The sequence below is a fragment of the Myotis brandtii genome, unplaced genomic scaffold (genome assembly GCF_000412655.1).
Source record: "Myotis brandtii unplaced genomic scaffold, ASM41265v1 scaffold1028, whole genome shotgun sequence".
NCBI classification, from domain to species: Eukaryota; Metazoa; Chordata; class Mammalia; order Chiroptera; family Vespertilionidae; genus Myotis; species Myotis brandtii.
Window position 1 is genome coordinate 235,405 of NW_005353448.1, and position 15,048 is coordinate 250,452.

General features: G+C 40.9%; 1 protein-coding gene across 3 annotated transcripts in view; it reads right to left on the minus strand.

The window, feature by feature from the left end:
* PCCA (propionyl CoA carboxylase, alpha polypeptide) overlaps nucleotides 1-15,048 on the minus strand; it is a 335,923-nt gene that overhangs the window by 29,731 nt on the left and 291,144 nt on the right. The window contains exons 22-23 of one of the 3 annotated variants that reach the window (XM_014536076.1): nucleotides 14,356-14,410; nucleotides 13,638-13,704 (exon numbers count right to left, since the gene is read on the minus strand). The exons of the other annotated variants lie outside the window; for them this stretch is intronic. Coding sequence (XP_014391562.1) covers nucleotides 14,399-14,410 — 12 coding nt within the window. The 3' untranslated portion in view covers nucleotides 13,638-13,704; nucleotides 14,356-14,398. Of the gene's footprint in view, nucleotides 1-13,637; nucleotides 13,705-14,355; nucleotides 14,411-15,048 lie in introns of those variants that run through there. 3 annotated transcript variants of the gene reach the window in all.

The window sequence follows — 15,048 nt, forward strand, 5'->3', positions numbered from 1 at the left end:
ACCCGGGAGCAGGCCTAAGCCAGCAGGGTGTTATCTCCCGAGGGGTCCCAGACTGCGAGAGGGCACAGGCCAGGCTGAGGGACCCTCCCCTTCCCCCCCGAGTGCACAAATTTTTGTGCACCGGGCCTCTAGTATCCTTATAGGAAGAGAAAGAGACACCAGGAGGAAAGGACATCTGAGGACACAGAACGAGGCAAGCCATCTACACGCCAAAAGAGCAAGACCTTGCCCTAGCCGGTTTATTCAGTGGATAGAGCATCGGCCTGCGGACTGAAGGGTCCCAGGTTCGATTCTGGTCAAGGGCACATACCTCAGTTGCAGGCTTGATCCCTGGGCCTGGTCTGGGCATGTGCGGGAGGCAACTAATCAATGTGTCTCTCTCACATCAATGGTTCTCTCTGTGAATCTCCTCCTCCCTTCCACTCTCTCTAAAAATAACTGGAAAACAATATCCTCAGGTGAGGATTAACAACAACAAAAAAGAGGCCTTTGGAAGAAACCAAACCTGCCAACATCTTGATAGTGGACCTCCAGACTTGAGAAGTGTGAGGAATAAATCTGTATGGTTTGAACCACCCAGGCTGTGGTAGAGCCCTGTTTACAGAAGGATCATCTTTAAAAAACAACAACAACAACACATTTTTTTTATTGATTTCAGAGAGGAAGGGAGAGAGAGAGGGAGATAGAAACATCAATGATGAGAGAGAACCACTGATCAGCTGCAATCTGTACACCCCACAATGGGGTTCAAGTCTGCAACCCGGGCATGTGCCCCGACCGGGAATCGAACCATGACCTACTGGTTCGTGGGTCAACACTTAACCACTGAGCCATGCTGGCTGGGCCGAAAGGATAATCTTTAATGTACCTTTTGCATATATTCAGTCTTGTGCATTTCACGTTTCAAAGTTTTGGGAGTGTTTTGGCATCTATGGTTACTCTGGCATTAATTTTTTTTGACCCGAAAGTTGCTGTCCCTGAATCAGATCACGTACTTTAGGGTGAGATTAGGGAACATAGATGAAAGGCCTCTCCTGTCCCATAAGTAACCGTCTGATACAAGGGTTCTCTTTAAATGTTTACAGAGTTTAGGTGACCTAAAACCAGCCATAACTGCCCAATATCTGGGCAACTGGGGGAGTATTCATTTGATCTCTTGGCTTATTAAAAACCATGGGGGAGCTCAAAAGTCGCAGAAAAGTTGGCAAGGTAACTTCAAGTGGAATTCATATGCTATTATACAAATTGATTAAGCACAAATCTCTTGTAAAGACACTTTAATATTAAAACAATTATAAATATATCCCAAGGAGAATTCTAGTCCCAACAAACGATAACAAATATAAATGCTAGATCACTTTGGCCTTTGGTCTGGCATCTGCAAGAGGAAATTATACACTGAAGAAGTTTGAGTTTTATTTGACTTTAAACTTTTCTACAATCTTATTGGAATATGGAGGGTCTGATAACTGTATTCATTTTAAAATGAATCGCCCCAACCTGAAGAAGGTCCTAGAAGAAAATGTATTGAACCAAGACTATTCATCTCCTCTCCTGGATAGGGGGAGCCCATTCTTGCCAAATGTCTTAACTTTTATTAAGTTTAGAGCTAGAGTGATCTGAGGAGGGGTCTCAAATATTTGTCTATCTTATCTCTAAATAAAAAAAAAAGAATCTGTTATTCCTTCCCCCAAATGACAGAAACATGATTTAATTGAATATGTCTTCAAAACTCCATATTAGAGATTCTTAAGTTAGGGACAAAATCCTAGTCCAAGCAACCTATGAATCAGAAACACACAAAATATTTGTTTCTTTGTTTCTTCTGTGTTGTTTGGAAAATTGTCATCTGTAAAAGAAAAATACTGTTTTGTTAATGTTAAATATAGTTAAGATTTGTTTACATCCGGAAGTACAACAAAGTTCCCATGGGCTTTGATCTTGTTTTTGTGACTCAACACAATGGACAAATATATCTCTTTGTGGCCAAATACTCTGCAGCAGAGGTGGCAGTGAGCACCAGTCTATCTTAGAAACACTGGCAACCAGGCTCTTTCTCATGAGAGGGATGATACTGTCCTAACAAGGAAATCTGTCGTGTGGCATACTACAGGCTTGCCTATCATCCTGACAAGAGACGCATGTCGCCACCCCAGCAAGAAGAGGCAAAAGCAGATAAATATGAAAGTGCCACTGCTGAAGACTGAGATTCAGTGAGCTAGTATGAGGAGCCCTCAAACCTGGCAATTTCTCTTAGGGAAAAATTTACGTGGTCTTGAAAACCTCAAAGAATTCTTTCAAAATTTTCTTCTTACCTGGACATCATTGAAATTCAGACAGAGGTTCATAATCCTTTTCTTGCTGACATTATCACTCATGTTGACCTTGCAAAAATGGCCTCATAGCCCTAACCGGTTTGGCTCAGTGGATAGAGTGTCGGCCTGCGGACTGAAAGGTCCCAGGTTCGATTCCGGTCAAGGGCATGTACCTTGGTTGCGGGCACATCCCCAGTAGGGGGCGTGCAGGAGGCAGCTGATCAATGTTTCTCTCTCATCGATGTTTCTAGCTCTCTATCCCTCTCCCTTCCTCTCTGTAAAAAATCAATAAAATATATTTTTTTAAAAAGGCCTCATAGATGGAAGAACAAAGGAAATGACTTTGCAGACAGGTAATTTGAAGATTTTTGGAGAATTATAGGTTTCTTGACAAGAGCCTGGACAAGTCTTGGCCACTCTGACCGTATCTGCTACCCCATGACTGGCTAAGTCAGCACGCGTGGAAACGAAAATAAAAAGTTTAAGTATCAAAGGGGAAAGACAGGCTACAGTGCTTTACCATTCTACAATTTTCACTTCTTATTCAAGCCACGAACGGCAGGCTTCTCGATTATGTACTTCAAAGCCAAATTCAGGTTAATTTTTCACTTCCTTTATATATTTTCCACATTTTTATTTTCATAAATTTTATACTCCACAACGAGAAGTGACACAACAGGAGACCCCGCACATCCTGAGAGACAAGACGTTCTACTCCCAGCATCCTGTGAGATCTCATGCCCTCAGGTTTCCAGGTGGGATCCCAGGGTCTGAGAGCTCAAGCCTAGAACTCCAACTGTCGTTTTCTGAACACACCATGCAGTTCCGTGGCTCCATGGCTGTGTGCATAGCGCTATGTCCTTCTGGCATGCCCTCCCACTCCCTTTCCTTGGCTGACTCCGATCATTCCTTACGTCACAGGGGAGGTGTCATCGTGCCAGAGGCCTTCCCCGAGCTCCCAGGTCACTGGCTCTCATGGCACTGTGGCTGTCTGAATGTTTTAACATCTACCATCTTATGTTGAAATTACCAGCTTAAGTACCTATTTCCTTTACCAGACAAATAGAAAAAGAAAAATAGCAACTTTACAGTGAAAAACCCTGACAAACGACACTTTAACCAAGTAGGCAAAGTAGTGTCACCAGTAACGGGATAAACAGAAACGCGTGCCTCCTGAGACCTAGTGAGAAGGACACAACAGCACTTCTGTGGGACACCTGCCTATGTGTATATCCTAATTCGATTATGAGGAAACGCCAGACAAACCTAAGTTGAAGGACAACTGGCAAAATAAATGGCCTGTCTTAAAAATATGAAGGCTGTGATTAACAAAGAAAGACTGAAAAACTGTTCTAGACCACAGGAGACTGCAAGGACATGAAAACCAAAGGGAATATGTGATTCTGAATTAGATCCTGGACCGGAAGAACAATTTTTTTCTTTTGCTATAAAAGACGTTAGTAGGAAAATTAGCAAAATTGGAAAGGTTTGTAGATTAGTCAATAGTACTGTATCACTGTTAATTCCCTGCACTGCGGTTACATAAAAGAATGTTGTGGTGTTGTCCTTAGGAAATACATGCTTAAATACTATTAGCAACTTTCTGCAATGGTTCACAGAAAAATAATTAGAGAGTAAAGACAGAGAGAACAAACACAATAAACTAACCATAATAAAATGTTAACATTTGGGGAATTGGTGAAATTATATGGGCATTCTTCACACTATTTTTACAACTTTTCAATAAGTCTTAAGTTACATCAAGATAAGTTTAAAATTTTTAACTATAAAACCTAAAGAAAAAATTCCTTTTAGATAAGAATAATACAGTATGGGATTTGAAACGTGTCCACTATGTTCAGGGTAGATGAGAAAATCTACAGTAATTACTTCTAAAGTGAAATCAGTGGTTACACAGAGTGCTAATTGGAAGTTGGCACAATTCCAGGTTACCGACACTATCTCCCAAATTAACCCAACAAACTGGTCAGCAGAGCAGTAGGAGGTATTTTCTTCATTGTGTTGTCATAAATGAGAAGCAAGAACACTGCATATAATTCCAAGCTACCTACCTGCTTTACAAATAAGTATTTTTCACACAGGCTTTACAAACTAAAAGACCCATCTCCACCTTAAAGGCAATCATCCTACAAGTACCCTACACAAAACATAAGGGACAATACATAGTACTAGGATTATAATTTGCAGTCTATTGATGCTCTCTGCCAGCAGTGGTATCATCTCTGTGGGGCTGGTCATTACAGAGAGATGGCATCTCTATGACAGGATTAGATTAACTATGTTAGAAGAATAAGACTTGTGCCTGTCCATCATCAGGAAGTTGAGCACGATATTTGGGGAACATGCACACATAGAGATAAGTCATGGGACCAGGCATAACCTGGAGACTAGTGAGGGATGTGGAACTGCAAGGGATCACAAGGGAGCTCTCTATAAAGGCTCCATGGCATGAAAGGAATTAACTTAATGGCCCACAGAAAACACTTACAGGAAAGCAGATTTCAACCCAACACAGAAAACAATTTCTAACAGAGCTTTCCACCAGTGGAACAGGTGGCCTTGTGAAGTAGTGAGCCTCTTATCTGAATATGTTCAAGCACACCTAAGATATACTCTCCAAGTACTACAAGGATGCAAGTTTCTTACATCATCTAGGTTCAATCTAGAAACAACGAAAGTCCATTTTCTCAATGGCAGCATCCCTGGCCTCTACCCACTAGATATCATAGCACTCCCCTCTCCCAGTTTTGGCAGCAAACATGTCTCCAGTTTTGCCCCAGCTGAGGCACTCCTACCAGCAAATTCCTCTGAGTCTATGTGTTGAGTAAATGAAATACTACCGCATTTCAGAGCGCCCAAGGTAGTCCGAGAAGGACTTTTGGAGAAGGTAAGATTTGAGATAAGTCTTGGAGTAAAACAAGTCTGAAGAAGGGTAGAAGAGGAAATAGTAAGTTTTCTTTGTGTAGGGATGGTATAAGTCCAGGCTATCGTGAGATCATTGGGGAAGCCAGTTGGCTAAGCAGAAGGGTTCAGTAGTAGATATGGCTAGAAGTATTTGTAAAGTTGCAATGTGTTGAAGGATTTTCCAATCAAAGTAAAAGTTGCTTAGGTTGGCATCTCAGCCTATCCAAGCCATAGGAAAGTTAATGTTGAATGCAAACATGAAAGATACAATGTTCTGAGAGAATGGTGGGGTGCTGGAGAGTTAGGCAATATACCATAGTACCTACTCCTCCATTTTCAGAAATGAAAGTTTGCTTTCTTATCTGCCGTTGTTCTTTCTATCTGAATGACACATCTGACTCTTATTTTAAAGTCTACTTTAAAGAGAGGCTGAAAGCAAGCATGTGTGTAGGGGCAGGGGGTATAGTACTTCCAAGCACTGAACTGAAATGCATCATACTATTTCCTGAAAAATGGTAGAATGTTAACATTCTTCAATAGTCAAACAATACACACATGCGAAGGTGGGAATTTGCAAGCGTGTGGATGACCAATACTTCAGCCTTGATCATTTTTGGTTCTATACATCCAAATCCGGACCACAGGAGGGTTTTCTCAAGTCACGCTTGAGTATGAGAGAACTGGGCTGCAGCATGGTGGTGGCAGAGTTTGGTCAGGGCTAGTGTTGGCCTTAAGAACCAAGCTAGTTTTAGAGGTTTGATTCTCCTCTCGGTGTGGGGCTCAGATGTACCTAGAAAAGCTCTGGAAGGACTCAGGCTCAGAGGGTCTGTTGGACTCTTGAAGGCTCTACCAAGGACACTTCTAGTGCGTCCAGTGGTCAGGCACTGGCTGGCCTGGCGGTGCAGCGAGGCGGCCAATTCACACCCTATGTCCATCCAAGAGGCTTCGGAAGTCTGAGAATGCCAGGGATTACCCCGTGGTTAGAAGCTGAGGTTGGCTGGCCCCTTCGTTTGTGCGCACTCAACTGCATGAAACAGCAAACACCTTTCTGCTGATTCCACTCTCTTGCTGTTTAGAAAAATAACAATCTATTTGAGCAGTTACTGAGGAACAGGAAACTGCAGGCTTTCTGTAAGAAACATACCGAACCACTTCCTCCCCAAGCAAATGAACCTTTTCTAACTAATTCTTCCCCTGCATTCCAAAAGCCATCTGCAATGGCACCTCCCATCGACCTCAGCCTGGCTCTTTATGGGGTGTAATCCCCATTAGAATCATCCCTATTAGTATCTAGAATCATCTACTATAGCCACTTTATCTTTCAGGGAGGATGCGAAGCCACTCCATTCACTTTTAAAATTTAGGCTCACATGGTGCCTGAGATTCCAACAGTAGGCACTCAAATAGGCCAAGACACTGCAGGTCCCCTTAATAACACATGTCCCTCATGATGTCCCTGCAGGGGTGGGTAGGCAGAGGAAGGAGTGAGACCCAGCCATCAGCCCCTCTACCTGGGCTATGGGAGTAGCATGAATGCACTGGCACATTCACCCCATGGAACACTCCACAGCGACACAGGATGGACGAATAAACAAACAAACAAACAAACAAAATTTAGGCTCACGTTCAAAATAAAATATTTTTATTTTTAAAAATGGAGAAAAAGAGACCAAAATATTTACATTTAGAGGAGATTTAAAAGAAAAGCATTACAAATGCAAATGAGTTTGTACAAATGAAGAGCTTTCAATCCAGGCTTCCTGCTGAGCCAGCCACAAGCCGGCAGCACCTTCTGCGAGCATCTCACACAAAATTTAGGCTCACATTCAAAATAAAAGATTTTTATTTTTAAAAATGGAGAAAAAGAGACCAAAATATTTACATTTAGAGGAGATTTAAAAGAAAAGCATTACAAATGCAAATGAGTTTGTACAAATGAAGAGCTTTCAATCCAGGCTTCCTGCTGAGCCAGCCACAAGCCGGCAGCACCTTCTGCGAGCATCTCACATTAAGGGGAGAAGCTTTCTGGGGGCTGAGAGAAAGTTATTAAGAGCGTGAGCTTTGGCTATTATTTCACAATTGAGTTACCCTCTATCCCAAGGGCAACATTTTGCAGCTGTTTGCAGTGAGTCAGTACTTTCTTTTCATTCCCTGCTTTTTAAATTCTTTTTCTCTTCTATTTGGGTAAATTACCCTTTACATTTTTGCTTGTGACTAGAGGCATAAGAACAAAGTTTGAGTCTGCCTTTTAAAAGGCAAAAATGAAAACAGCAGTCATAATGTTAATTCATTGAAATGAAAGTTACCAGATGATCGACAGATAAGGCATACACAAAATAAGCAGCAATGCTACTTCGAGGTGATTGAAAACACTTTTCAGAGGGCATTTAGTGGTTATGTTTACACTTAGTCTCATAGCATATAATTCTTTCCCCTAGATTTAGCAATATTTGTCAAAGATACTTAGTACTCTTGACTTGGGGTGGCGAATACATGATACAGTGTAGAGATGATGGGTTGTAGATTTGTGCACCTGAAACTTGTATAATTTTGTTAACCAGTGTCACCCCGATAAATTCAATAAAAAGGGAGAAAATTCTTGGTATAATCTGTGCCATGCTACAAATTAGACCCATCCCAACAGTGAGTATTTCTCACATGCTTGCGATTGTATGGTTGTCAAAGCAGGGTCCCTGGACTGAGCAGCATCAGGGGGAACCTGTTAGAAATGCAGATTTTCGAGCTCTACCCCAGATTCAAGGAATCAGGACTCCGAGAGAGGGCCGGGTGTCCTTGTCCTAAGAAGCCCTTCGGGGGATTCTGACACTCAGGTTTGTAGTGGCTCAGAAGGCTCTGGGGCTAGGTGTTTGAATCCACTTCCTGTGTGCTCTCTTCGTCTTGCTTTCTTCCCTAGTAAAACTGAGAAATTATGGTAACTAATCTGATAGAATGGCTGTGAGGAGGAACGTCGTTAATAAACATGTTTATAATGGTTGCCTGGGGCTGGCGGCGGGAGCAGTGGTTGACTGCAAGCAGGTGGAAAGTAACTTTGGAGTGATGGAAATGTTCTAAAACTGAATTGTAGTGATGGTTGCATGACTATAAATGTACTAAAAATAATAGAAGTATAATTTACAAGGGGCGAATGTTATTGTCTATAAAGTATTCTTTAATAAAACATACAAAGGTGTAGAAGAGTGCCTCATCAGTTAACCCACTCTTATCAGTTAAGCCATTCAAACAGGTATCAAATAGAAACTAATCTCCTAAGTGTGAGGGTCTTATTCTCCTTTGATGTCTTGAGTGGAATCTGTGCTGTTACTAACTCAAAAATAAATTAGGCCTACGGCAATCATTATTATGAAGATTCTACAGATGGAAAATGATATCCCATAGAGTACAGTAATACATCAATGGCAAAAAGATATGTAACCAATCCAGTTACATCACTCCCTAGATTTAACTTTCCTTTTAGAAAATGTCGGATGTGTATATTTGCTCTCATTCATAATAGCAGGCTTCATTAGTGCCATCTCCATTTCAATAAGCAATGAGGCATCATAAACTGCATTGACTATGATACTGGCAAGAAAAGTGATGCAAGGCGAAATACAGAAAAAGATAGAGGTGGCCTTGAAAACCATATTTTACTGCCAGATTTTACATATACATAGGTATTTAATAAAAATTTATTGATTTTGTTGACAATTGACAATGTTGAACTTTCCCTGAGCCCTGTGCTTCAGGAAAACAGAAATGACTGCAGAATCCTTTGCTCTTCTGTGTCTGATAAATGGCTAAAGGGAGAAAGCCACTCGCCCGTTAAGACTTACACAAGACTGTCCACTCTTCCTCATGAATCCCACAAGACACATGATCACTCCTGCGTACCTGCCTCTATAAAACCCAAGCCCCTCCTTTTGAGCCCTTCCTCATTAATAACTGTTCTCCTTCTTGCAATGGCCGGGATAAAATTATCTCCTCAACAGCCCAGGGCATTTTGTTTCTGACACAATAAATATAATGAACAAGTCTGGCTGGCCTTTCTATCCTCTCTTAGTTAACAATGTTACTTTAAATTGCAGGTATTACTCCTAGAGTACAAAAAGAAGGGGTAAAATTAATTCGCATGTACAACTACCTACAACTGATCATGTAGGGCAGAGGTGGATACTCTATTTTCTTTTCTTTTTTTAAAAATATATTTTATTGATTTTTTAACAGAGAGGAAGGGAGAGGGATAGAGAGTTAGAAACATCGATGAGAGAGAAACATCGATCAGCTGCCACTGGGGATGTGCCCACAACCGAGGTACATGCCCTTGACCGGAATCGAACCTGGGACCCTTCAGTCCACAGGCTGATGCTCTATCCACTAAGCTAAACCGGCTAGGGCGGACACTCTATTTTCTATGAAGGGCCAGATAAATAATAAATATTTTCGGTTTTGCATGTCCTATGGTGTCTGTCACTACTCAGCTCTGCCACAGTAGTGTGAAAGTAGCCACAGAGAAAACATAAATGAATGGGTGTGATTGTGTTCCAATAAAACTTTATTTACAAAGCAAGTGCTGGACTGTTGTTTACCCATGATCTAGAGGTATTTAATAAAATTTATTGATTTTGTTGACAATTGACAATGTTGAACTTTCCCTGAGCCCTGTGCTTCAGGAAAACAGAAATGATTGCAGAATCCTTTGCTCTTCTGTGTCTGGTAAATGGCTAAAGGGAGAAAGCCACTCACCTGTTATGACTTAGACCAGCAGTTGGCAAACTGCGGCTCACGAGCCACATGCGGCTCTCTGCAGAATCCTTTGCTCTTCTGTGTCTGATAAATGGCTAAAGGGAGAAAGCCACTCGCCCGTTAAGACTTACACAAGACTGTCCACTCTTCCTCATGAATCCCACAAGACACATGATCACTCCTGCGTACCTGCCTCTATAAAACCCAAGCCCCTCCTTTTGAGCCCTTCCTCATTAATAACTGTTCTCCTTCTTGCAATGGCCGGGATGAAATTATCTCCTCAACTGCCCAGGGCATTTTGTTTTTGACACAATAAATATAATTAACAAGTTTGGCTGGCCTTTCTATCCGCTCTTAGTTAACAATGTTACTTTAAATTGCAGGTATTACTCCTAGAGTACAAAAATAAGGGGTAAAATTAATTCGCATGTACAACTACCTACAACTGATCATGTAGGACAGAGGTGGACACTCTGTTTTCTATAAAGGGCCAGATAAATAGTAAATATTTTCGGTTTTGCATGTCCTATGGTGTCTGTCACTACTCAGCTCTGCCACAGTGTGAAAGCAGCCACAGAGAAAAACATAAATGAATAGGTGTGATTGTGTTCCAATAAAACTTTATTTACAAAGCAAGTGCTGGACTGTTGTTTACCCATGATCTAGAGCATTGTCTCTCAAAAGTATTCCAAAGAATACTACTTTTAGGGCTTATTAATGGGTCATATAAAAACAAGAAGATGGGGGATAAAAAGGTGTCCCATGGTAAACCAGATTTGGGAAAATTGGGAAACAGGTTTCCTCACTACAGCCCTTCTCAGCAATTTTAAAATGCTAATATGCACTGTAAATCTCCAAGGGATAACCCTTGCAATATTTTTCAAAAACTCAAATCAGAGAGTTACTGTTTCTCAAAAGTATTTTTTAATTGACAGAATTAGTTAACCAACATGTTTTTTTTAAAAAAATACTAACTATATTTTAAAAGTACCTACATATTTGAAACATCTCGGTGGGATCACCTTTCTAAAATGTATTATAAAATTCATAAAAGACATGATTTAGCTTATTCTAGTTGAAACAGGTCCTCATAAGTAACCTGGACCTATATTTCCTATAAGATCATAGTTTTCTGTTGTTGTTTTTTTAATTAATAAAGACTAAGAAGTCCTGATTCAACCTTCTAAGTTTGTTTCTAAAACAAATTAGTATGCTAAACATATCATTTTAACCTTTTTTCATGTCAATACAGTTCATATTGCATTTTTCCATGTTAAACATTGACCTAGTCATAATTTTAATGGCTTTATATTAATATTCTACCATATGGAATACCATAATTTCTTTAATCAAGCCCCTGTTGATGGACAGTCTGGCGTTTTTAATTATTTTGCTAATATAAACAACACTGTGGTAAATATCACGGACATATATCTTTGGGAACTCATCCAATTAATTCCCATGGTGGACTTGTCTCAGTCCTTTCCCACTGAAGTCATCCCAGGTGGCAGTATATATAGCCTCCTATAAGCCTCACCTCTATCCCTGGAGCTGGCTGAGGGAACTAGAGGGCAGCAAACCGTGGATTATCCAGTGACCACCAAACAACTAGATAAATGGGCCAGTCAATCGGGGGAAAAAGGAGACATATGTAAAACTTTAGACAATAAAGAAAAAAAAAATGGGCCAGTCAAGCTTCCCTCTCTCGGGAATGAGGCAATTTCCCGAAAGAGCATGACTTGGAGAATGGCTGATAGGTGTCAATGGGAAGTCCTCAGGTATAGGGCAGACTGCAGCCTGAAGAGGAAGTGAAAGCCAGGGAGAATGGAGGCGCCCAGTCCTGTCAGTGGTGGTGGCCAGAGTGAGCATCCAGGAGCTGCTTTCTATGGGCCTCCGGGTCACAGCTCCACCATCAGAGAGCCCTGAGGGTAAGTCCTGTTTCTGGGACTGGCTATGTGACCTGGGAAGATTACTTCATATCTGTACATCTCTAGTCCTTCATCTCAAAAATACACACAGTAACAATATTTACTTCATGAGAAGCTTAAATGAGAAGATAATCTAACATGCTTCACACATATTAAGTGATCATATATATATATATATATTATCATAATTTTACGGTATTATTATTATCATCTGAGTCACCTTGGATCCAGAAAACCACCTTTCCTTTCCCTCTGCCTGTAGTTCTCTGTGCCCCACTTCCTTTTGGGTGACATCACCCACTTCTACTCAAAGTCTACGTATGCCTATATATCAATAGGAAGAAAAAGAAAAATGCAAACATCTCCACTGATCTCAATAACCTCAGGCTTTTATCCCTAGGATATTAAACAGAATGTTTAGAAGATGGGAGTGCAGGAGTGATCACAATACATCAAAACCGTTAGGTGTATGTTGGTGAGCTATTCTGTTCCTTCCTTAGGAGTTTTCTATTTTGGGAGGACATCATCCCAAAAAGCATCTGAGTACTTTCCTTAGGACGGGTCAAAGTGCCGGGGGTTTCGGGAGGACGTCCATCAGTCCTGCAGACCACTGTGTAGTTGCTAATGACTTAAAATAGGGCCATGGGTCTTACAGTTTCAGCATTAGGATCATAAACACAAACGACCACCTGAGACCACAGAGGACCGGATATGAGCTACTTATAGTAAAACTAAGCCAGAGACAAGAATAGCAGGAAAGCTGCCTATTTTCTTGTAGTGAGGTCCTTTGAAGTAAACTATTTATTAAACATTATATTACAGTGCCTGAAACAAAAATCTTTGAAGGCACTTATCCTACTCTGCACAGTGGCCCACTGCTAACGAGTTGCTTCCTTTTCCTCTTAGGTTTTGTTTTTTCATTTGTGAAACTGAAACCTGGATTGTTTTCCTCCATCTATGAAACCAGCTGGCACAAAGCTCTACTTCTGGCAATCATGGTGATCAATAGAAAGAGCATTACAAACATACACCAATCCGCCGCTTTCTCATCATTACATAGAAAATGTGCTATTAAAAGTCACTATATAAATAGTAAGTTCAACAACTTCTTCAAATACTAGATTACAGGAAATGATGAAATAAAAGAACTAGTAATGGCAAGAACTCAAACAATAGGATGCATGCCTTGTTTCAGCTAGCATTCTTCTACTTACCAATTCATAAAGCCCCTAGATACTCCAATTAACAGTCACATCTTAAAGAAATGTTCCAGAGAAGAGCAAAAGGGCGATATAGTTTGTTTCTCTAATGCAATCATTAAAGTAAGAGTCTTCAACCTGGAGCAGGAGCAGTGAGAGGAACTCGCAGTGGGCCAGCACCTGGATAATGTCCCTGATGATATGGCAACCCTGGCCAGCTCACAAAGGTGCCAGCTCAGTGTGTGCAGAGAGGAGAAAGGACAGCGGCATTGCTGGACATGGGACTTGGTCTGTCTCCATGTGGCTGGGAACGGCAGGAAGCTTTTTAAAAATCTAGAAATACATCAAAGGGCTAATGCAGATTAAGCTCTGCTCCTTTTTTTCTAAAAGGCTCACTCTTGTTCCCAATATAAAGACTTAGATGGTATTTCTTTAGATCATAAAGCAAGTTGTACTTTTAATGATGGATTAAAAATTATAAAAGTGAAAAATGGCTTGTTCTTACCATTCTTTTCTTTCTTTCTTTCTTTTTTTTTTTTTTAAGTGATGAATGCAGGAAAAGACAAGTCTAGGCCAAATTCATCTCTTGCTGACCTTCAGGGATATTGAGTAAGCCAAGTATGATGTTAGTACAAAGTCAAATTTGGATAATGTAGTCACTTTTTGTTAATTCCAGCATTAGAAACATTAGATAATAAATATAGAATAGCACCTAATGTATGTAACTTTAAAAATAGTAGGAAACTTCACTCCAAAAAGTGAAAGGTAAAAAAAGCTTATGCGAAAACTGGTATTTTGAAATAGAAAAAAAGCTTGCTATGTCAACAGAGTAACTATTACTAAATCGATGAACACGTTCACAAAGGATAAAGGAGTCCACTGGGCTCCTTAAACAGACTAGCACCCTACACACCTTCCTACATCTGCACTCGACCTTGCCCAGACCGGCCCACCAGCCTAGAGAGGTAGCTTTCTTCCTGGCCGCCAGGAACCCTGGACCCGTTCTTTCTCCCGGACCCTGCTTCATCTTTTTCTCCTTTCCATTAGCGCCCTTCGCTTCAGCCTAAAAACAGGTGTGAGTCATTCCCAGTGAGAAAACCAATTCTCCCTCGACTCCACATCCCTTCTGGTTCCTGCCTTCCCTCCCACCGCCCAGTCCTTGGTTCCCATGACCACACTCTGTGCCCACCAAGCCTGCTGCAGGGCAGCTGTCCTCCCCACCACTGTGCCCAGCCGACAAACTACCTGCGGCATCCACATGTTAGCCATCTCAGGGAAAAGGACTGTTTCAGAAAGGTTCCTATTAGAATGAAGAAAGAGAACAAGTCACACAGAGTGAGTCAGACACTCGAGATCTAAACTAGATGCCCTTAGGAAACAGCTGTGGCCACTAGAAAGCTCCCAGGATCATGTCCCATGAAGGTAAACTAACTTTACTCCTGGGTGTAACACTAGTTAAACTTATTGAGAGGTTACTCTGTGCCAGGAACTATACTAAGTGCCATGTATGCATTCTCTCATTTAATTCTCACAACAGCCACTAAGGTAGGTGGTATTATTACTCTCATGTGACAGACCAGGAAACTAGGCTTAGAGAGAGTTAAGTGAGACTAAGATCAAATAGACAATAAATGTCTGGCTCACTTTAAAGCATGCGCCCTTAGTCATTACCCTATAAAAGGCTCTTAAAAATGGCCTTTACTTTTACAATTGTTTTTATATTTAAGCAAAATTAAGTGGAAGTTACAAAATTTTCTATATACCCCTTGCCTCCACACATACATAACCTCCCCCATTATCAACATGTAAATTACTCTTTTTATATAAATCACTGAAGTAATAACTATAAAACCCAAAAAGAAATTCAATAAAGGAAGCAAGATCTTTACATTTGTGGAAAGAGACTTAAGACCAAAAAAGGGGGGGGGCTCTTATTTT